The sequence below is a fragment of the Neurospora crassa genome, linkage group VII, assembly GCF_000182925.2.
Source record: "Neurospora crassa OR74A linkage group VII, whole genome shotgun sequence".
NCBI classification, from domain to species: domain Eukaryota; kingdom Fungi; phylum Ascomycota; class Sordariomycetes; order Sordariales; family Sordariaceae; genus Neurospora; species Neurospora crassa.
Genome location: NC_026507.1, coordinates 3,753,311 through 3,774,574, shown reverse-complemented (window position 1 = coordinate 3,774,574; position 21,264 = coordinate 3,753,311). Strand labels below are relative to the sequence as shown.

The following is a 21,264-nucleotide window of genomic DNA, read 5'->3' as shown; positions in this document are numbered from 1 at the left end:
CGTTCGCAGTGTGACTGGCTTCGATCTCGATGCAACAGTCAATGCAATAGTTTTGTTTTTCTCCTCCTTCTGTTGTTGACCACAACTTGTAATCTCTGGACATCTCCTGCTCGGTGGCTCGACCGTCTTGTTCAGAGTGCTCTAGATGCGCATGCCGTCAAGAATCTAGAATCTAATAGAATTCTGATTATCCACTAGAAGAATCCACGGTAAATCAGTTGTGCTCAATTTCTTCCCTTTACAATCAAGAGATGCCTCATGATCGAATATCAAACGGGGCCACGGAGCACCTTTCATCCTTAAATCCTCCGCCATGTAACCGATCACCGTTTCACCACTCGTTGATTGCCAGGTTCTCATTGTTCAAGAAGGGACACAACGGAGAGGACATGACGGCACAAAGTGATCGATGCGCTGCTCATTCATTCTTTTTCCTGTTCCTTACAATCATCTGGGCATTCTTTCATAACATGTACCAAGCGAACAGCATCCAAGTCAATCCCGCCCGCCACCCACCACATCCCTCGCTAAAATCACGACAGCACTCAACACTTCAACTCCCTTTCACCTCACCCATCACCAACCCACCACTCACTGTTCATCACTCACCACTCACTCAACCCTCACACCCCCCGGCAACTCTCCCCCTTCCAACACCCCCCTCCACTCCCCTTTTACTTTCTGCTCCAACCCCCCAATCCCATTCTGCACCTCATTACTCTGCAAATACTCCTTGAACGTCCCACACATCTCGATCCTCCCGCCCGTCTCGTTTCCACAGCTCGGATCTCTCAGCGCCCTCTGCAAGAGATTCACATCCCACCCGTTGAAGAAATCCGCATGGTATCCGTACCCCGTCTTGTCGCCGTTGGAAAAGACAAACGGCTGTTCTCCCATGGATCTGAAAGAGTTAAAAGCAGCTACGTTCCACGTCATTTCGTACAGCAGGGCGGGGATGCGGTGGGGGTGAGTGGAAGGGCAGACGCCGGTGTCGAGGCGGGATGGGTAAGTTACGTGGGAGGAGTTGTAGGCGCTTGCTATCGGTGTTGAGTCTGAACCGGGGACAGAGGAGTTGGAGGAAGAAGAAAAAGTGCCGAGTCCCACACCGTCCCAGCACGAAGGAAAACGGATGCGGATTTGTAGACCGCCGTTGCAGGTACGGTTGGGAAACTCGTGAAAGGGAGGGAGACCCTCCTGACCGTCCGTCAACAAGCAGATGAACTCGATTGCGCGATGTTCGACTTTGGAGGAGTTGAAGTCGCGGCGGGTGGTGTCGCCTGCCATCATCCGGAACCCGGGAGGGAAAGCGAGCAACTCGCGACCGGCGCAGTAATCGGTCCAGTCCATGCGTTCTTGGTAGTAGACGTTGATGCCGCCTACTTGCTCCACGGCTTCAAAGGAGCCGTTCGCATGGTGGAAGTAGACGGTGGGCACCCAGTAGTTGGATAAGTCCTTGGATACGGCGCAGGTGGTGCGGTTGGAAGTCTGCGTTTTGTTGTAGTCCAAGTCGAAGTCGAAGGCAGAACCGCCCATTACTGTGTGGAGGTGCTGAGAAGGGCGGCCGGGAGAGACAATGGGGTCGAGACGGTCGACGGTGATGGGTTTGCCGCAGCCCATGACGAAGAAAGCTTGAGAGGTGGGTTGAGGTTTGAGACAGCTGGTGGGTTGTTGGGCGGATGTGGCAGTGAAGAGGCATGTTAGCCAGACAAGGCTGGTAGGGAAAATCATCTTGGACTGTTGGACTGCTGGACTGGGCGATGTAACTAATGGATGTGAGTGAGTGTCTAGGGAGATAGTTTCGCAGCGAGGGAAGAAGAAAGAAGACGGGAGTTAAGTAAACTCGGCTGGAGGTCGAGACAAGGCCTGTCGTTGTGAGCAGGGAGATATGTAATGGGCCTCGAGCTGAACCTAACACCCCTAGATATGAGACATGAAACAACGAGAGGAACAGAATGCATCACGGTTAGACACCTCCAACACTTTGAAACGCTGTGGCTTGACCGTTGGTGAATGTTGGTAGCCTTGGTGTTTGTGCAAATTAAAAGCTGTTTGTCGTTGGACCACACGGCAGTCATCCGCGGAGACCAACAGGCGACAATCCGGTCCAGTCAATGACTAAGAATCGAAGACAGAATTCATCTATTCATCTGACCCAAGTTCCTCTTGTCACAGACATTGATTGACCCATAGGCCGACAGTCGAGTAAAGAAAATAGTCGCATCGCATCGCTCGATCGCAAGGGGGATTGAGTTTGAAGAGATGAAACCGTCGCCCGTCAACGCCTTTGTTTGTCCCGGTCCCTAATCACGATATATCATATTTTCCTGTGGCGTCGCTGTTTCAGAACTGGCTCGTCGGGCGCAACAAAACACATCCGTTCATTTGTGATTTTCGTCTATCCCATCTGATATCATACAAGAGTCGTTGTGTCCGCGTTCGCTTCCGCCATCTGGGATCCGGGTTCGTGGGTATTAGAGTAGTACAGCGGGTCGAACTCGGAGTCGGAGTCTAAGTCGGTGTCGCGTGGAGGAGAGGCGATGAAGTGTGCATTTATTGCCTGTATGATCCGTCGACGGTTAGGTTAGGAAACACTAGAGCCCAACAGGATTGTGATGTGAAGGTAGGGATATACGAACACAACGAGCATCTCGCCCCAAGAGCTGGAGAGGAAGGCGACGGCAGCCTGTGGTGAGGGCATGTGTTAGTACAATCAGATTGTAGAAGACTAGGTAGGAATGGACCGGGACAGGACCGGACGGGGCCGGGGTTCGGACGTCGGAGGCCGGGTTGGGGAGGACACTTACGCCGAAGAAGGCGATGCTGCGGACGACAGAAGCGTTCTCGGAAGAGGTGAGGGAATCGTAAGTGGAGCGGATGAAGCCCTTGGACTTGCGGCTGCCACCGGGGCGCTCGATGTACTTGGCGGAAGGCATGGTGATGGAGTGTCTTGAGAGTGGTCGCGATAACGGGGGCTATCGGTTGATGAAGCTGGGAACTGTGACGCCGTGACGAGACTCGCAATCGCAGACTGGGAACGTCGAATGGAAATTTTGGACTTTCTGGCAGGCAAAGAGAGGGACAGAGAGACAGGGGCTGCACGGGCCACGGGCCTGGCTTTGAGGTTGTTATCAAAGGGTGCTTGGCACCGTCATTGGCTGTTATCACTTACACAACGTAAGATGTACCAGAAGTGGGACTTCAGTAAAGACCCACTGCCCCGCCATTTGCTATGTCATCCATTGTCATGTGCCGGCGTCTGTCACTGAACTCTCACCCACTGTCACCTTTAGAAACCATCGCAATTCTTCTGTCGCAAACAAAACATCACATCGCCCATTGTCCCTCCAAAGCCTATAAGTTCGTGACATCGCCAATTGCCTGGCTTCAATCAACACTCACCCATCATTGCCGCGATACCTCATACACCGATGGCGGAAAACGAAACCCCCAATCCCCCGACCGCGCCAGCCCCAGGTGGCTTTGTGCCTCCCGCGATCCCTCCAAACTCATTACCATCTCCAGCGCCCAGCTCAGCGTCAGCGGCGGCCGTATCCAATCTCCCACATCCTCGCCGAACTTCCCTTCGCCCCGGGTCCATCAAGGAGGATAAAGTCCGCAACTATGTTTCCGACAAAATGCTACACATCAGTCGCCGATACGTCAAGCACTTTGCCATTCCCCATCCCGACGACGAGATCACGGGCTACAAGTCCATGGCCGAACTATGTAAAGACGTGGACGACGTTATCAATATCATCTGGTTATCCGGTACTCGTAAGTGCCACACGGTTTCGACTTCTTACCCGTCATTACTGGCACTAATATTCCTTTAGCCAGCCTACAAATCCCCTACCTGCTCAACATTGCGAGCGAGTTCACCACCTGGCTCGAGGGCTTCCCTCCCTCGCCCGCAGCCACATTCGCGCTACTACGAAAACTCGACCACTGCTTCGCCAGTCTACTCTTCGGCTACGACATCGACACCAAAGAAACTCTACCAGGCTTCGAAAACGGCCTTCGAGCCGGCCTGTCCCGCACCGACATGGTCCGCTGCAAAAGCGTGATTGAGCGCACTCGTGTATTGGTAGTTGAGGTCATGGCAAAAGAGCCAGCCGACGAGGATCCAGACGGCGATACTGGGGGTCAGGGTATCCAGACCCCGAAGCCGGACAACGATACCGAGGCCGAAGCTGAGTCTGATCGCCTTCCCGACATGAGCGATTTCGATGATGGGGACGACGACGACGAAGACGAGCTGTTGCACATGAACGTCGCTCAGGTGTATGAGAACACGCTTGTCAAACTGGGAGAAATATTGGGAGATGGAGGTGGCGTGACGACGATGCCCATGTCTGTGGACTGATCTGACCTGCGGCCATATATACGATGACTCACTATACCTGGGTCCTTCCCGATGGAGAGGCGCCACTGTCCTCAACCGCATTTTCTCGCCCCGGGCTATTAAAGGATTTTAAGGAGGCTCGCCCGGGATAGAAAAGCAGAGACTCCCTTTCCAGGCATTCAACCGGCCTCAAGCCTGGCATAGATCTCAGCTTTTCTATCCCGGGCGAGGGAGGTCTTTGCTGAGCCCGCGCGCACCGAGAAGGAATAAGTGCAGATACCAGATCACTGGACTGCTGCCTGAAAGACCGAGGCGGAAGATAGAGGTCGGTAGTTGCCGCATCCCCAGCGGACGGGAGATTAAGTGCCGCTACGATGCTCGCCGGAGATTGCTATAAACCGTATTGATGGTTTCAGAGACCCAAATCAAATCGGTAAGCAATCTTAATGCCTCGCCTGGCAGTTTGGGCTGTTTTTAACCCGAGCTTTCTAGCTCTCTCTTGCGCCACATGTAGAAGGCCGCGGTTGCTGCCTGATCTTGGCAAGCCGTTGGTTTGAACGTTTTAATTACTCTGCATGAGTCTATCTGAGCGCTGGTCGAGGTGTCCATAGAGGTTCTCACTTGGATGCCACTGGATCTAGACCCACTGACGATTCGAAATAATAGACATCAGGCAGTGTCTTTTAAGAAAGGTTCCACTGAGCAACTTTTGACATTCCATCCTCATAGGCTTTATTTTTTTTTGTTTCTATCAAGAACAAGAAATTAAACAGACCATTTGGATCGAAAATGCATAGTCTGTTGGTTTTTATTGTTGACTTCGACAATCTGAAATGATATCAATTCACAAACCCCGCTGGTCAGCAATGAGCCGGCCAAGACCCCTAGCTCGACAATTAGCTGTCAGGCGTGCATGACTGGCCCCGTAAAGGGATTAGCCGCCAGCGGGGGGAAAGCTCCACGGCGGGAGAAGTGGCCGAGATCGATCTCGACCTCTTCCCGGTCCTCTCCCCACGTGTGAGGCGGAGTGGCAAGCGAGCCCGGACACTTTGATGGATATGGGAAGTCAGAAATAGTAAACATGATGGCAGGAACCGAAGGGGGCAAGCAGATGAACTGGTCTCCAGGCAATGTGGATCATACGAGTTCTGGGTAGAGATGGAGGGACGGTGTTACGTGTGTGACTCTATCGAGGTAGCAGACATCACCACAACATAACAGTAACAATGAACATCGGGAACCAGGAACAGCCAGCGGTAAGAATTCACGAAAGCTAAAGGCCGATGAAAGTGGTGAAACTGGTTCCAGCACGCAATACATATTAGTAATTGGATGGCAAGAGAGCACAATGAAGGGTTGCCTCCCCCGGTTCGATGTGTTTCTCCCGCCCCTCTTGGCATTTCCGAGGTTACGCGTTCCAGTTTTGTAAGGTGGTATTGATACCGATAGCGCCGCGCTTTCCATGTACTACTAGCTAACGCGACTTCACATGACTTCCTTCTCCACTAGACATGAATCAAGGCCTTTGTTTACTATTTTCGTTCAATTTGGAAACCCTCAAGGTTCTCACCGCCGTGGTTGTCTGGAGATGTTCGTGAGGTGAGGTCCGTCAAGCTTCCAGTGTGAACCAGAAAAGGGCAGAATTCTCCGAGGTGCGAGTCACATTCCCCACCTGCCAATCAGAGAGAGGGCAACAACATCATTGCAGCCTGCGTTCATGCACCTGTACCACCTTTTCTACCCGTTTCTATCCAGGGCATCCTGCTTGCAGGGGCAGTTGCACCCTCACTGCAGTTGCAGTTGCCATCGATCCCCTCCTGCGTTTACTGTGCGGGGTCGAGCAACGGGAGAGATCACGGGCGGCACTTGCTTCCATTATCGAGTTGTCAATACATGGATACTGCGTTACGTACAAGTACAGTACACTTCCAAGCATCATGAGATGTTCAGTCGGGATGGATCAAGCGGTCGGGCAAGCAAGAGAAGGGATCTTAAAGGGGTTGAAGATGCTACACTAAAGCCTTCCAGATATGACCGTCTTCTGGGATACTCACAAAAAAAAAGCCATGAGCAACGACTTGGATGACATCAACTGGAGCCAAGGATGAGATACTGTGTAGATCCAAGTTTGTTGTAAGCAGGTACGTTACCTTACGTAATTACAGTACGAGGTGTCTCATCGCATCCCTAGGGGTTCACCGCGATGCGTGGAAGCCGGGATGGATCGAGCTATCATGATTCGAGGAAGCTCACATTCACAAGAGAAACAGGAGCGGGCAGTGACCTGTACCGTACCACCCGGCCTCCATGCCGGCTGACAACCAAGCGGGGTACGTAGAATAATTCCTTTGTATTCCTTCTCGGCGATTTCATATCGACCTTGCCTTCCCACCCAAACCTTCCACTACCAAACCCCTCTCTTAGGTTACTAATACCGGTGCTTCCGCTCTCTGATATCATCTGTCTTCTGTCTTCCATTTCTTCGTTTTTCTCATCAACGTGCATACTATTCTCTTCGCCTGTTCAGCTCCCACATCAGCAAAGAGCTTCCTTCAACCTGGAATCAGTATCTCGTCTCGAAAGATCAATCAACCACACAACATCGACCAACATGTCCGAGTGCCCCGTCCGCAAGTCCAACGTCGGCGGTGGTGGCACCAGGAACCACGACTGGTGGCCCGCCCAGCTTAGGCTCAACATCCTCCGCCAACATACCCCCGTCTCCAACCCCCTCGACAAAGACTTCGACTATGCCGCTGCCTTCAAGAGCCTCGACTACGAAGGCCTCAAGAAGGACCTCACTAAACTCATGACCGACTCGCAAGACTGGTGGCCTGCTGATTTCGGCCACTATGGCGGTCTCTTCATCCGCATGGCATGGCACAGCGCCGGCACCTACCGTGTCACGGATGGCCGTGGAGGCGGTGGTGAGGGTCAGCAGCGTTTTGCTCCTCTCAACAGCTGGCCCGACAACGTCTCTCTCGACAAGGCCCGTCGTCTCCTGTGGCCCATCAAGCAAAAGTACGGCAACAAGATCTCGTGGTCCGACCTGCTCCTTCTAACCGGTAACGTTGCGCTCGAGTCCATGGGCTTCAAGACCTTTGGCTTTGCCGGTGGCCGTCCCGACACCTGGGAGGCTGACGAGTCTGTATACTGGGGTGCTGAGACCACATGGTTGGGTAACGAGGACCGTTACTCCGAGGGTCAGGAAGGCCACGAAGGACATGGTGTCGTCCAAGGTGACGAGTCCAAGAAACAGCACACGGACATCCACAACCGTGATCTGCAAAGCCCCCTTGCCTCCTCCCATATGGGCCTTATCTACGTCAACCCCGAAGGTCCTGACGGTATTCCCGACCCCGTTGCCTCAGCCAAGGATATTCGTGTCACCTTTGGCCGCATGGCTATGAACGACGAGGAGACTGTCGCTCTGATTGCGGGTGGTCACTCCTTTGGCAAGACTCATGGTGCCGGTCCCACTCACCACGTCGGCAAGGAGCCCGAGGCTGCCCCCATCGAGCACCAAGGTCTCGGCTGGGCAAACAGCTTTGGCCAGGGCAAGGGTCCCGACACCATCACCAGTGGTCTTGAAGTCACTTGGACGCCAACTCCTACCAAGTGGGGCATGGGCTACCTGGAATACCTCTACAAGTTTGACTGGGAGCCGACAAAGAGCCCTGCTGGTGCCAACCAGTGGGTGGCCAAGAACGCCGAGCCCACCATCCCAGATGCCTACGACCCCAACAAGAAGAAGCTCCCGACCATGTTGACGACCGATATTGCCCTACGCATGGATCCCGCCTATGACAAGATCTGCCGCGATTACCTTGCGAACCCAGACAAGTTTGCCGATGCTTTTGCCCGCGCATGGTTCAAGCTTCTTCATCGTGACATGGGCCCGCGTACTCGCTGGATCGGTCCCGAGGTCCCCTCTGAGATCCTGCCTTGGGAAGACTACATTCCTCCCGTAGACTACCAGATCATTGACGATAACGATATCGCGGCCTTGAAGAAGGAGATTCTGGCCACCGGTGTCGCTCCAAAGAAGCTGATCTTCGTTGCCTGGTCCTCGGCTTCCTCTTTCCGTGGCTCTGACAAGCGCGGAGGTGCCAATGGTGCCCGTATCCGTCTCGCTCCTCAAAACGAGTGGAAGGTCAACGACCCTTCCACGCTCCGCGAGGTCCTTGCTGCGCTCGAGTCTGTGCAGCAAAAGTTCAACGACAGTTCGAGCGGCAAGAAGGTCTCCTTGGCTGATCTTATCGTCCTTGGTGGTGTCGCCGCCCTCGAGCAGGCTTCTGGCTTGGTGGTCCCTTTCACCCCAGGCCGCAACGATGCCACTCAGGAGCACACCGATGTGCACTCTTTCACTCACCTCGAGCCTCACGCCGACGGCTTCCGCAGCTACGGCAAGGGTACCAAGCGCGTACGCACCGAGCAGTTTCTTATTGACCGTGCCTCGCTGCTCACTCTCTCGGCGCCTGAGCTTACTGCCCTCATCGGCGGTCTCCGTGTGCTAGAGGCCAACTATGATGGCTCATCCTACGGTGTGTTGACCAAGACACCCGGCAAGCTTACCAATGACTACTTTGTCAACCTGTTGGACACCAACACGGCATGGAAGGCGGCGGATAATGAGGGCGAGGTCTTCATTGGCTATGACCGCAAGACACACGATAAAAAGTGGACTGCGACAAGGGCCGATCTCATCTTTGGAGCGCATGCTGAGCTTCGCGCGCTTGCGGAGGTGTATGCCGCGGTGGATGGCGAGGAGAAGTTCAAGCGCGACTTTGTGGCGGCTTGGCACAAGGTCATGAACCTTGATCGGTTCGATCTCAAGCAGGAGGGACGGGGCCAGAATGCCCCCAAGCTTTAGGAGGCTGATCAGGTACTGCTGTACGGCAGAGAGCTGCGTTGGCGGATTGCTTGGATGGAGGCTAGCCGAGCGGATCATTGGGATGATTGGGTTCAAAGACATCACTACAAGAAGGCCTTGCGCTGGTTTAAAAGAGCACTGGATGACCTTGAGAAGTGGAGGGACTCCGGATTGGGTGCGCTACCGCGTTCAGAAAACACAGAAAGAGTACTGAAAGACGTGATAAGTCAATACCGGAACTGCAGGTATTGCGACGAATTGAAATGATATTGGTACGAGCAAAGGTAGCAATCGGTTTATTCAGATAAATGGTGTAATTCACAGACTACTCTAAATAAGAATGAGCACCGCGTTAGTATTTCTTTGTGCCGTCGACCTGTCCTCCGCTCAGTTAACTCGTTGTGTTGGCATTTCCTGAACTTAGATGTTGGTTCTTGGCTAGTACGCAAAAAGTATGGCTGTTATTGCACTATCTTCGGCGTCGCTGAAACACGCGGGGGGAAATGATAAGACCGCATCTCATTCAATCTCCACCCATCCCGGCCTGTTGTGCGCTTACTCTTTCCAAGATCACTCTATCACTCTCTCAAAGTGCTCGCAAACTTCGTATTTCACGACTAAGCACCCATGCCACATGATCAATTGTTACGGTAAGTCTCAACCCGTCACTATCAAGGGAAATATATATAGGTCTTGGATTGTTTTGTTCCAGTATCATGTTAGGCTGCGTTTGTTCTCGTACGGTTGCCGTATAAACCGCCTCATACGGCCATTTCTATACGATAACCGTATAAAATAGCGATTATTTGGTCGGTTGCTATATAGAAATCCAATTTGCGACCCCCTCAATAGGGTTAGGGTTATATATGGCCAGAAAAACTATACAAATTTAACATCGCTGTATAAAATTACCAAAATACAGACCAGCCCCAAAGCGCCGTAGTACGCCGTATGCTTATAGTCTGTACTCTGTAATGCCCTGTACTCTAGGGATCTCAGCGTATTCGTACGACGCCTTTACCCTATAAGCCGCCTGAAAGAAGAAAAATCAACCAAATGAAACTGGTAGTACACTGGCCGTATAAAGGGGGTGCAAATAGCTATACGGTGCATTCGAAAGGTGGTCCGAGCTTTACCGTATAAACCTATACGACCACCTCCTCTATACAGCAACCGTACCAGAACAAACGCAGCCTTAACTAACTAACTAACTAACTGCTGTGTACCTAGGTACATGTACCAGCAGGGTAAGCGGGCGGAGTCAGTCAGTGTACCGTACCTAGGTGATGGTTCATTGTTGGGAAGGGATAGGATGGGATGTGATGTGATGGGATGAACGGTTCATTGTTGAGATTGAGATTGAGACGAACGAACACCGACATGGTTGACAGACAGGCAACTTGAATCAAGTGAAGATGGATGGAGAGCGCTTAGAAAAAGGGTTAGTTGTATTCATTGTCGATGTGGGATGAACACGTAGGTAGGGTGGGTGCCCCTTCTTCCATTCATTGACGATGAGATATTGATTCAACCTGGTATTTTTTTTTCTTTCCTTTGGCGCCAGCTGATACGAGAAAATTATTAAGGAGCGCGCGGTTCCAGATTTTCAGGTTAAACCATGAAGGTAACTGGGTGATTTGACAATATCAACTTTGACCAGTGAGTATGTAAAATCGTCATCGCATGATCTGAGACCTTTTTGTGCGCATGTCTGACGACATGGTTCATATGAACCCTTAGACTTTGTTATTATGCCGCCGGTGCGCTCAAATTTGCTTTGTACCAGCATCAGCTGGACCTTTAACATCATCGGGATAGACCCCTGTCTTTGTTCTCTCTACCATTGCTGACTTACCTATTGACCAGCTTCAATCAATCCCGAACCACACTTCATTTCATAATAGGGTAGGCAGGTCATTGACAAAGAATTACATCCAAGATGATGGAAACAATATTCTACTCGACACACAAAGTCCTATAAAGGAATGATGACCAGCTAGCTCTCTTCCCCCCCGACCTGCGATCTTGTTCTCACTCCTCCAAAAAAGCCCAGTTCTCCAAAATAAAGGACAAACCTCTCAGCAAGTACGTAAAGAACAATAAGGCACAAAACAAGATGCCCAGCAACCGCACCCATATCAAGAAAGAGCGGGACAACCCTTACCCCGACATTGACGACTACCGTCGCCATTACCGCCACGACCGGTCCAGATCCCCTCGCAGATCCCCCCCTCGAGCCGAGGTTGACAAGGGCAAGGGCAAGGTCAAGCTTGAAGAAGAAGAGGAAACAGAAGAAAAGAAGGTCTTGGTCCGCAAGCGCGTCAAGGAAGGCGAGTACACTCCCAAGCCTGATTATCCGGAGTGGTTGTTATGGGTCGCCGGTGCCGTAATCAGTAGGGAGGACCGCAGGAAGCACAAGTACAGCGTGGAGAAGCGCGGTGGCTCTGGAGCCTCCTCTGGTAAGGGCAAGGGCAAGGGCAAGGGCAATGGCAATGATCGAGAGCACATAGGCAGGAAGGAGTACCTGGAGGAGGAGAGATGGGGTTACGGTCATGGTCATCAAGGTGGCCAGAGCAGAGACGATGATCATGATGATGGCTATCGTAACGAGGCCGAGCGATTGGACGCCAAAATGGAGGAGCTGTTGAAGCTACCGCATCACGTCCTTGAGGATATGAGGGAGGAGGAGGAAGCAAGGCATGATGAAATGCTCAAGCCGAATTATCGGCGGCGGAAGTATGGTGTTGCAAAACGGGAATGGGACAACGATGAGCGCAAGACCGTCTATGAACGTTACATGCGCTCCTTGCGTGAGGATCCTTAGGCGGGATCCACTCAGAGTCAGAGTAATGTACAACACAAGACAATGAAGGAGACAGAATTGGAGGGGCAGGCCAGGAGGGAGAGGGAGAGTTGGGATAGGTTTAGAAGGAAAAGGAAAGAAGAGGGTATTAAGGGAGATGGAAATGAAAGGGAAAGACAGAAAGAGATATTCATCAGGGGAGAACGGTACGTGAAACAGGAACCGCGGGATACGTGCTCACCCAAAGAGCCATCTAGGCCGCCTTCTGCCTGTACTGTCACTGAGAATACTGCTGGTGATGATCGAGGCCGGATATCGCGAATACTCCGGCAGCTGGAAGACTTCCTGGATAGCATGCAGCTGGGGAGCAACACAGCGACCGATAAACAACGGTCTAAGCAAAAGGTGAAGAAAGCAGTGGAGGGCATGGAGATGAAGAGCCAGGCAGAATCAGTGCCCTTATGGAAATCATTTCTGGGACTGAACCTTGGGAACAGTTCCAGTTCTCCAACTCCACCCCCTTCCAGCTACTCTCGTTCATCCAGGGGTTCGAATCGCGGACAGACTTTACCGAAGAGAAAATCTTCGAAAAGGAACACGGCCGAGCTCATCAGAGAACTTAACGCATGCCCAAGCCCCTCTCGTCAGGCGTACCTAGAAAGAAGTTCTTGGAGAAGGGAACGGCCTTCAGGGGTCGAATATGCTTTGCCTTCTGCTTTACCAGTCCCCACCCGTCGCCAGGCTGCATTTTCTCGATCCTACCCCCCTCCTCCAACCGTCGTGACTGTTTCTGAGTCGGATGATAGCAGTCATTATCAGCAAGAACCTGAAAACGAGATTCCGACTCATCGCGTATATCGTGTTCCCTCCTACCGCGTGCACCCAACTGCCGCTCCTTATCCGCCACAGCATGTCTCTGGTCCCACCGCCAACATGCGTCGCCCCCGTCGCCGGGGTTTCAGTGACGAGCTACCAACGGCACCATCGTCTCATGGACATCGTCGCCATCCCTAGAACGGATTCGACGATTATTTCCCGCCGCGCTGGACTGAAGAAGACAGAAACAGATGGATGGAGAGGAAGAAAGGAAAAGAGGAGGCGGAGAAATGGGCGAAACCTATTCCAGAGACCAGGAAAAGTGAACTGTGGAGATTGCGAGAGCAGGAAGCACAAGACACGGAGGCGGTGAGGTTGCTGAAGTCTCAGAGAGGAAGTCCATTCTGTCGACGGGTGGATTAGCACAGGAAGAGAATTTTCAGGAGCGGGGTTGTTGTCTTCGTTCCTTCCATACCTAGCAATGAGGATTTTCTAGGTAATTTCCATCTTTGCGCAGTGTCCTACTTATCAATGCTGCCTGCCGTGCCTTCCTGTGTGGCGTATGTAGATGCGGGCAAGCGCGGTTGGCGTTTGGACATCCCACTGCCCATGCTTGCCTAGGTAGGTGCGCTGTTGCCGGTCCAGTTTTCGTCTTGTCAAGTGGAAGGCAACTCTCGACCTGACTTCTTGTCCCTTTCGTTTCGTCTCCTTTCAGTTGCACATTCAATTGAACCACTGTAGCCATTGATTCCCGTGTCGGCAATGGATTCCTCGAGTTGGAATCTCACAGGTAACAGAAACCTCCAAGCAATGCTTATTGCTGTCCCTTTTTTCCAATGCAAGGTACTACTTTGGTCTTCGTCATCCGTAAACATTGATGTGAGCCCTCTTTTTTCCGTCCTGGTCTCAAAGGAGGCCATCCACATGGAAATGTCGCCAAGTCAGCATCTCAAAGGCACAAAAGCAAGCACATCAATCAGACGAACGAAAGGATACAACATCACTGTGCTCACTTTCCTAGCTAAAAGAGTGAAAGTACGTCAAAACGTTACATCATAAGTCCAGAACATTCCTAGGCCAAAAGTCGTCATCACAAGTCGTAACACGTTGCCGCCATTGCCCTTTCCACCATTTCCCAAACCACCAGAGAGAATTCAAGTCCCAGTCCTTCAAGTATTCCATGTTGGTCCCCCGTCCCCAGCCTGATCCCGCGCCATATCTCATTGTGCTGACCTGTCCCAGGCGGTCATTTAGGCCTTGTCGACCTCGATCACATAGTCCTCGACGGAGTTGTGGCGCTTGTCGATCGGGATCACGTAGTCCTCGACAGAACCACGCTTATCGACCCCGATGGCGTAGTCCTCAACACCACCGTGACGCTTGTCGACCTCGATCACATAGTCCTCGACGGCACCACGCTTGTCGACCCCGATCGCGTAGTCCTCGACGGAGTTGTGACGCTTGTCGATCGGGATCACGTAGTCTTCGACGGCACCACGCTTGTCGATGGGGATGACATAGTCCTCAACAGCACCACGCTTATCGACCCCGATGGCGTAGTCCTCGACGGAGTTGTGGCGCTTGTCAACCTCGATCACATAGTCTTCGACAGCACCACGCTTATCGACCCCGATTGCGTAATCTTCAACCGAGCTGCGCTTGTTGTCGACGGAAATCACGTAATCCTCAACCGAAGACCTCTTGTCGATGGGGATGACATAGTCCTCAACGGAACCACGCCTGTCAACCGCAATCACGTAGTCCTCGACGGAGTTGTGACGCTTGTCAATCGGGATCACGTAGTCTTCGACGGCACCACGCTTGTCGATGGGGATGACATAGTCTTCAACCGACGAACGCTTGTCCACCTCGATCACGTAATCCTCAACGGATGAACGCTATTCGCCCTCTCTAATTAGCAACATGGGACATCAAATCACGGCGCCCTTACTGTGAAAGACTGACCTTAGCAGCAGGAGCGGCAAGGACGCTAACGCAGAAAGCTGCGATCAGGATGGAACTCGAGTACTTCATGGTGACGGTTGCGTATCGACTCGAGATTTTGTGGGGAGATTTCGGATGGCGTAGTAAGTTGTAGGTGTCTGCCCTTGGTCTGGTGATGAGACGTGTGACTGAGTGATAACTGACGACTGGAAGAGCAGGAAGATTTCCTGATCACTTATACCCAAAAAGCCTACTTCCATCTTTGCCGACTACGATCGTGGCGCCTCTGAGTCACCTCATTCTACTCCAAGATACCTCTACTCCTCGCCAGATAGCGATTGGGCAGCACGTTGTCCATTCAGCGAGCCGAACCCAACTACAAGCGCCACACAAACGCATCGCCGCCAGATCCGCTTGTACGATGAATTATCAAAGCCATGTTCGTCAAACATTAGGGCGCATGTTGTGAGCAGGCAATTGAACCGCGCCGGAAAGTTCGGGCACTCACACCGGCGTTTAACGCAGTTCATGTTCGCGGGCGTTATTTTCACTACACACTCACCTGCGGCATCACATATCTGATGCCTTCCATACCCCTCTGTTGACGATTCAACGTGTATCCTGGTAGAGAATTCCTTGAGAACAGGGTCACGACTTCCGTTTCGTGCATTTGTTACATCTCCTCGCTTGCCCCCTATCCTCCCCATTGGCGCAGCTCAAGCGCCGCGCTTCTATGAATTCTTGCGATCAAGGCTCAGTAGGCCAGCGCCTCGCTTTGAGAAGCAACTACGCATGAAATGCACTCGAATTATGAGACTCTTACAGGAAGGAATCTGGGGTCAGGTTGGTTTCATCACCCCGTCAAGCCGGAGGGTGTTATCGTCCAATTTTCCTGTTCCTTTGAGGGTGTCAGTAGCGCCTTGTCCATTTTACCCGCCGTAAAGGCTCTTTTACGAGTCAAGAACGGCACTACCCTTCCAATATGCCAAGCGCTACCCTCTTTCAAGATTTACTGGGAGTGAAACAGCGCACCAAGGCATTCAAAATATGGCATCCTGAGTCTCTGCACGCGCATAATGAATAATCTGGAAAGTGTGGTCGGTGAGCGAAAGTAGGAGCTGATGTTTTCGGTGTGATTATAATATTCTCGTCACCTAGGGCCATAGAGCAGGAGACGCAGAACCGGAGCAAATTGTCCGACTTCTGTTGGTTTCCTTACTACCAAAGTTCACTCACGGGTTTGCTCGCCAACCAGCTGCAGCGGTCAGCGACTCGCCGCCAGTAATCCTGTCAATATGGGGACTCTAAGAAATCTCTGGTCCTTGAGCATAAAGGATCAAGTTCACCTCAGGGGTCCGAATATCCAGTGCCTAGTGCATCCGGAGAGATTGTTTCGCACTTTGTTGCATTTTTTAACAATGCTTTCATGTCCGGATGCTCACTGGGATGTGTTATTTCTTTCCACAAAGGCCCCAGACAACTGACCTAATAGTCTCTGGGACCACTCTTACAAAAACTCAAGTAAACAACAGCCCCAAATTCGATCGCTGCATAACTTCCCTCCAATCGACCTTCACCGACGAGGTAGAAAGCAACCGATCTCTTCCACCGCCATTACTCTCCACGGACATGAAACCTGACCCCGTTCTGACCCCATCAACCAGCCTCCAGCATTCTTCAACAACAGCTTTCAACTCTCTCAAACTTCCCAGCGTCGAGTCAACACTTGACAAGCGGTCAGGGATCAGAAGTTCTCTGAATACCTCCCTTTGCTCCCTTGTTGCCAGACTCGCGCACACGCAATATGGCCAAGCCAAGCTCCTGGGGCTTATAGACTCGGGGATCCGCTTCCAGACCGCAAGGGAACGCTCAATACTCTCGCTTATCTCTGGCACACTGGCCAGTGGCCCTGACACGATGGAGTGCAAGTGTGTAAGCAAGGCGTAAGAGAAGACCAAGCTTTGGAGACCGTTGTTGCTACTGCCACCTCCCAAGCGCTTTATTCCTTCCTCGACTATATTCTCCAGTTTGGAGGCACGGTTGACCAGCTCTCTTATACTTAGATTACCTTGATTCTCCTGGTCTCTCTTCCAAACTTCGAGGGCAGTGGCGTCCATTATCGCTACGAGGATCCATGGTTCACAGCCCGTGGTGGACTGGAAAGAAACACAGAAAGAGGGTGAAGAGGTGAGGAGGTCCCGGTAGGAGGCGGCCGCAGAAGGAATTTTCTTGAGGGAAGAGGACGAGAGGATGTCATTCCAGATCAGAATGGCACGAAAGAAAGAGAGAGCTGTTTGTTCCATGGGAGACGGACCAGGTGGCACTGGGCTACTGGTGCCTAATGGGAGACCGAGCGGGAGTTGCTGTTGCTGGGGTTGAGCTATAGATGATTTGTTGATCCCGCTATCAGGCGTTAAGGAGGCCTGGCGCAGGTCGTCAAGGAGGATTTGGACTGCCGAAGAGAGGTACGAGTGGCAGCTTTGCATGTTTTTGCCTAAAGCCTAGGGTAAAAGTCAACAACAACAACAATCTGAAAACCTGGCGCTGGTCCAGCGGCTCATATTACTCACCTCCAACAGAGCAAGCTGTACCGCGCATATCAAGCTTTCGCCAAACACCCCCCCTGAACGTTGCCGGTTAACGTCCATAAGCTCACAAAAGCTGTCCAAAGCTTGCATCCTGTGCGATTGGTAGTCATTGACTGCTGTAGCGCGAGCATCACTATGTCCGGCAAGAGTCAGAGACATGTGATAGGCGCTCATGCTGAGGGAAGCGTGATAAAATGTCGGAGACCTCATCAGCAGGAAGAGTGCCCAACTCCTCTGTGTTGCTGATGAAGAACGATAGGAACCATGTTGCAACGGACACGTCTCGCCGATGAAGTGCATGACCAACTCGATATCATTCTCTGAAGTTGGGGGACCATGCATTCCCGAACCAGTGCCATTGTCGGAGCCCAAACAGGAGAGACTGAGCGGTGTTGGCACTTCTGATGGCTGCTTGGAGTGTTCCGAAACTTCAGGAAGACGCTGTAGGGCTGTTGTGGGGTCCAAGGGTGAAATCTCGACCAGCGCTGCATCCGTTTGGCCATGACTCGCCCAGATATCATCGTTGTAAGAGGCAGTGAGAGAGTCGGGGGCTATTGTTAGGGCATCAAGAAATTCGAACTCTATCCCTGTGTTTCGTTCATGCCCGGAGGAAGGGGACAAGGCGAACGAGAAGTCGGACGACAAGAACGGTGACAGCGAAGGTGACTCGGCAGCCGGGATGGGAGGGCTACCGATGTCGATAGTGCCCCTGGAAGATGTCGACGATTCGGATACGGATGGGTTAGAGGCATGGCTTTGGGTGGCCGTTGATCTTCGACGTCTTCGTGTTTGGAGTTGAAGCCTGTTCGCCTCTTCCCTTTCCCTGTCTCCTCTATCTTTCCAGTTGGGTTTGGGACCATAACCATGGCAAAAGATGCCTCGAGATTCGCAGTTTGAACAGGGTGGTCCGCCTTCGAGACACTTTTTGCGGCGCAGACGACAAGTCCAACATCCACTTTTACTTCGTTGTCCCGACGGCATTGGAGAAGGAGGAAGAAGGGCAATTTGAGCAACCGCAAGCGTGAGTTATCCCGTCAGCTTGTTGTTGAGATGTTGCTAATGGTGGCGGTTGACGAGTGACGGCTTGCAAAAGTGGATGGGAGGGGGCTTCAACCTGGTGTAACGGAGCTACCACTTCGAGACCGACAGGTTTGAGGACGGGGATATTGATGGGTAGGGTAAGACGGAGAAGCTGGCTTAACAAGACGAGTGAACGGCATTGACAAATTGTCCCAAGTGTCACTGTCACATTGGGGGAGAGAAGAGCGAAGGCAGTCTCATGTCTTTTTTTTTTTTCCAGTCTCATTTCGACGACTCTTTCCTGTTTCAACATGGAGGGCCCTAGAAGCACAGAGTGGAAGGTAGTAGGGTCAACATCGAAACACTGATTTGTTGTTGACATGACGTACACGCAGGGAGATGCGAATTACAACAGCAGCAGCAGCGATTGCGATGGAGAGCATCAATCAACCACCAAGATGAGAATCCGAGTCCCCGCTAGCCGCCTAGATCAGATCTCTCAGCAGTCTAATGATCGACATTGCCGCACAGCTAAAAGCTGGGAATACCCTGTGACCTTCCGGAATGGTAGCTACCCCCCACCTACGATGGCCCCTGAGCTTCCGGTCGCTACGGGTCCAAGTCAGTGTGACATTAACCCCACACTCACCAACCATAATGTCACACAATTTGGACCTCAGAGACCAAAACGGCTGCGCCAAGTGTGGCGGGGAGTGGATGGGGACTGACTACCTCTAAGGTTGAGCGTCTGTAAAGAGAGGCTACCCCCATCATGGGACTGCAGAGAGTTCCCGACGGGTTTCTCGAAGGGCAAGGGATCCTTGATGGGGAAAAATCGAAGAGATTCGGGTTGGACTTTGGGCGGATGGCTAGCAAAAGAGAGAAACACGGGGAGGCTCATTGACATCCAATGGAAAGGAACTCACGTCATGCATAAGCTACCTAGTGATGGAGGATCTCCATGATCAAGGACCAGTTATATTGTATGGTAGCTATGTAAGTGCTCGTGGGGCTGTTTCACCACGCAGGTCTTCGGAGATGGCTGTTGGGGGACGCTAACAGGTAACCACCAAGCTCTCACAGTCGGCGACCTGCAGGATCATGGCCACTTCCCGCCCCAGGTTGTAAGGATCGGGGTGAGAATGTGTGGTGTACTCGTTACGCGACCCTCTTAAATACCGAGTGCCCAAGGCTGTTCGTATTCTCTAGTGACCGGAAGTAGATGAGAATCCCGACAAGACGATCCTTGTGCATATATGGCTATTGGCCTGGAATCCCGAACTATTCGAGGGGGAGGGAAAGAGAAGTCTCTTCAGATCGACACTCAAGACGGGAGGTTCCCAAGTATCGAACCCCTTCTGGAAAAGAACAAGGACGTCATCCTCTAACCTCTGCACTCAGTCTAGCCCCCTCGCCCCGCGAGGTCCCCGTACCATGCATGTTTGGAACCACCGAGATCGCAAGCGCACATCTGTAGATCCGGGCGGGTGACCTTCGGGTCTCATTGGCCGAGACCTAAACATTCAGTCCCGGGACGACTAGATGCCGAGCCGCTCTTTTGCATTCAGATCCTGGCATGGGGGCAGGAGCGGGCCAAAGCCCGGTGTAGGGTCAAGTGGAGGAGGCTCTGAGACAACAAGTCCATGCGCCCATTGGTTCGTCGTATGTATTGTCTACACTTGTAGTCACGGCTGATGTGCGACTTTCCAGACTATTGAAACTCCAGATGCACCTTTACACCATCGTTTTCCTTTTTCAGAGAGGATATGCGAGTGATTATACAATTATTTTAAACATGTTGAAGATCTGGATCACCACGCACTCTTCGGAGTGATGGTGAGATAGTGGCCCCGTTTGGTTCAACCAATAAAAAGTCAACTTGTTTTTACAAGGGGTAGAGGAGGGTACAAAACTAAAAACGCAGCCAAGAGGTACCGTAGGAGGATGGGGGCCAAAAAACGCATTGTTGTAATAAGGGTGTAAACTGTTGCTTGGTATCTTCATGCTTTGAGGAGGGAGGATAGGAACTAACAAATTGCTCTTGTATAGGCCTACTAATTCCCTTCTTAAGCCTTCCGGATTGCATTGTATCTACTTACCTTAGCGTAGTACCTCTAAATGCAGCCAAGACTAATATAACCCCCAACTTCCTGCATAAAACAGCAAAAAAACAATTTATTAGCTGACAGGGATCATTTTCCCATACAAACTTTTATTTTGTTGGTTGAACCAAACGGGGCCAGTACCTACCTAGGTTGGCTCGCCGACCGAGGTAAGTACCTAAACAAGGTAAATATACCCAAAGGTCACTTACTTCAAGTGTGGAAATTCCCGAATTACGAGAATCCCTGGTTCTACAATCTAGAAGCAGGAGAAGGACACTAACCAATATCGCATCTCACATCCGCCTGTCGTGTTCCCCCCCCCCTCTTGCACGCCCTCATCATTGTCGTCGAAACGAAACACTACTTGTTCAACCCCACACGACGAAACATTCCTTGTGTGTCTCTCGGTAAAAGCGGTGACCGAATTTCTGTTTCAGCCCCCCTTCTTCCTCTAGCAGTTCGTATTTCACAACGTCGGCATCACATACGAGTTCCTCTCGTTCAAGGAAAGTTCCAGCTCATGATTTCAGCAGGTTGCTTGACTATAAACGTACATATACCTACCTTACATTGTTGGTTATATATTGGTTATAATATGAGGTAGGTATGCTTCAAGGGCGTGCGTGGCTCACGGGTTCAACCGTTCTCCATCTTGGGCTTTCACGCCGCCAAGCATCACCATCGTTTCGCTACGGTGGTGGTGATGTACTAACTTGTATGTAGGTACCAAGAGTTGCAGTTGTAGACTAGTTGCTGGACCCCTCATTTTTTAT

The 21,264-nt window shown here is 51.8% G+C and overlaps 7 protein-coding genes across 7 annotated transcripts; 3 read left to right on the top strand and 4 right to left on the bottom strand.

Moving 5' to 3' along the window:
• Nucleotides 1-405: 405 nt before the first annotated feature.
• Nucleotides 406-1,728, bottom strand: NCU10416 (WSC domain-containing protein; the record flags this gene model as incomplete). The annotated part of the gene is made up of 1 exon (XM_001728188.2): nt 406-1,728. One exon carries the CDS (start codon nt 1,726-1,728, stop codon nt 613-615), a length of 1,116 nt encoding a protein of 371 aa, XP_001728240.1. The 3' UTR covers nt 406-612.
• Nucleotides 1,729-2,018: 290 nt separating this feature from the next.
• tom6 (translocase of outer mitochondrial membrane 6) lies at nt 2,019-3,007 on the bottom strand. Its single transcript, XM_954654.3, has 3 exons — nt 2,805-3,007; nt 2,637-2,683; nt 2,019-2,557 (listed from the first exon to the last, which is right to left on the bottom strand). Exons 1-3 carry the CDS (start codon nt 2,931-2,933, stop codon nt 2,551-2,553), a joined length of 183 nt encoding a protein of 60 aa, XP_959747.1. The 5' UTR covers nt 2,934-3,007; the 3' UTR covers nt 2,019-2,550.
• Nucleotides 3,008-3,289: 282 nt separating this feature from the next.
• NCU05771 (hypothetical protein) lies at nt 3,290-5,113 on the top strand. The gene is made up of 3 exons (XM_954653.2): nt 3,290-3,774; nt 3,834-4,775; nt 4,835-5,113. Exons 1-2 carry the CDS (start codon nt 3,429-3,431, stop codon nt 4,361-4,363), a joined length of 876 nt encoding a protein of 291 aa, XP_959746.1. The 5' UTR covers nt 3,290-3,428; the 3' UTR covers nt 4,364-4,775; nt 4,835-5,113.
• Nucleotides 5,114-6,620: 1,507 nt separating this feature from the next.
• Nucleotides 6,621-9,589, top strand: cat-2 (catalase-2). Its single transcript, XM_954652.3, has 2 exons — nt 6,621-6,672; nt 6,870-9,589. Exon 2 carries the CDS (start codon nt 6,954-6,956, stop codon nt 9,213-9,215), a length of 2,262 nt encoding a protein of 753 aa, XP_959745.1. The 5' UTR covers nt 6,621-6,672; nt 6,870-6,953; the 3' UTR covers nt 9,216-9,589.
• Nucleotides 9,590-11,331: 1,742 nt separating this feature from the next.
• NCU05769 (hypothetical protein) lies at nt 11,332-12,039 on the top strand (the record flags this gene model as incomplete). The annotated part of the gene is made up of 1 exon (XM_954651.1): nt 11,332-12,039. The coding sequence occupies one exon, from the start codon at nt 11,332-11,334 to the stop codon at nt 12,037-12,039; it is 708 nt and encodes a 235-aa protein (XP_959744.1).
• A 1,790-nt stretch (nt 12,040-13,829) lies between these two features.
• On the bottom strand, nt 13,830-14,960 carry poi-2 (plenty of it-2). Its single transcript, XM_954650.2, has 2 exons — nt 14,800-14,960; nt 13,830-14,732 (listed from the first exon to the last, which is right to left on the bottom strand). The coding sequence occupies exons 1-2, from the start codon at nt 14,866-14,868 to the stop codon at nt 14,085-14,087; spliced, it is 717 nt and encodes a 238-aa protein (XP_959743.1). The 5' UTR covers nt 14,869-14,960; the 3' UTR covers nt 13,830-14,084.
• Nucleotides 14,961-16,295: 1,335 nt separating this feature from the next.
• Nucleotides 16,296-18,347, bottom strand: NCU05767 (PRO1A C6 Zink-finger protein; the record flags this gene model as incomplete). Its single annotated transcript, XM_954649.1, has 2 exons — nt 16,296-17,279; nt 17,349-18,347. 2 exons carry the CDS (start codon nt 18,345-18,347, stop codon nt 16,296-16,298), a joined length of 1,983 nt encoding a protein of 660 aa, XP_959742.1.
• Nucleotides 18,348-21,264: the final 2,917 nt, after the last annotated feature.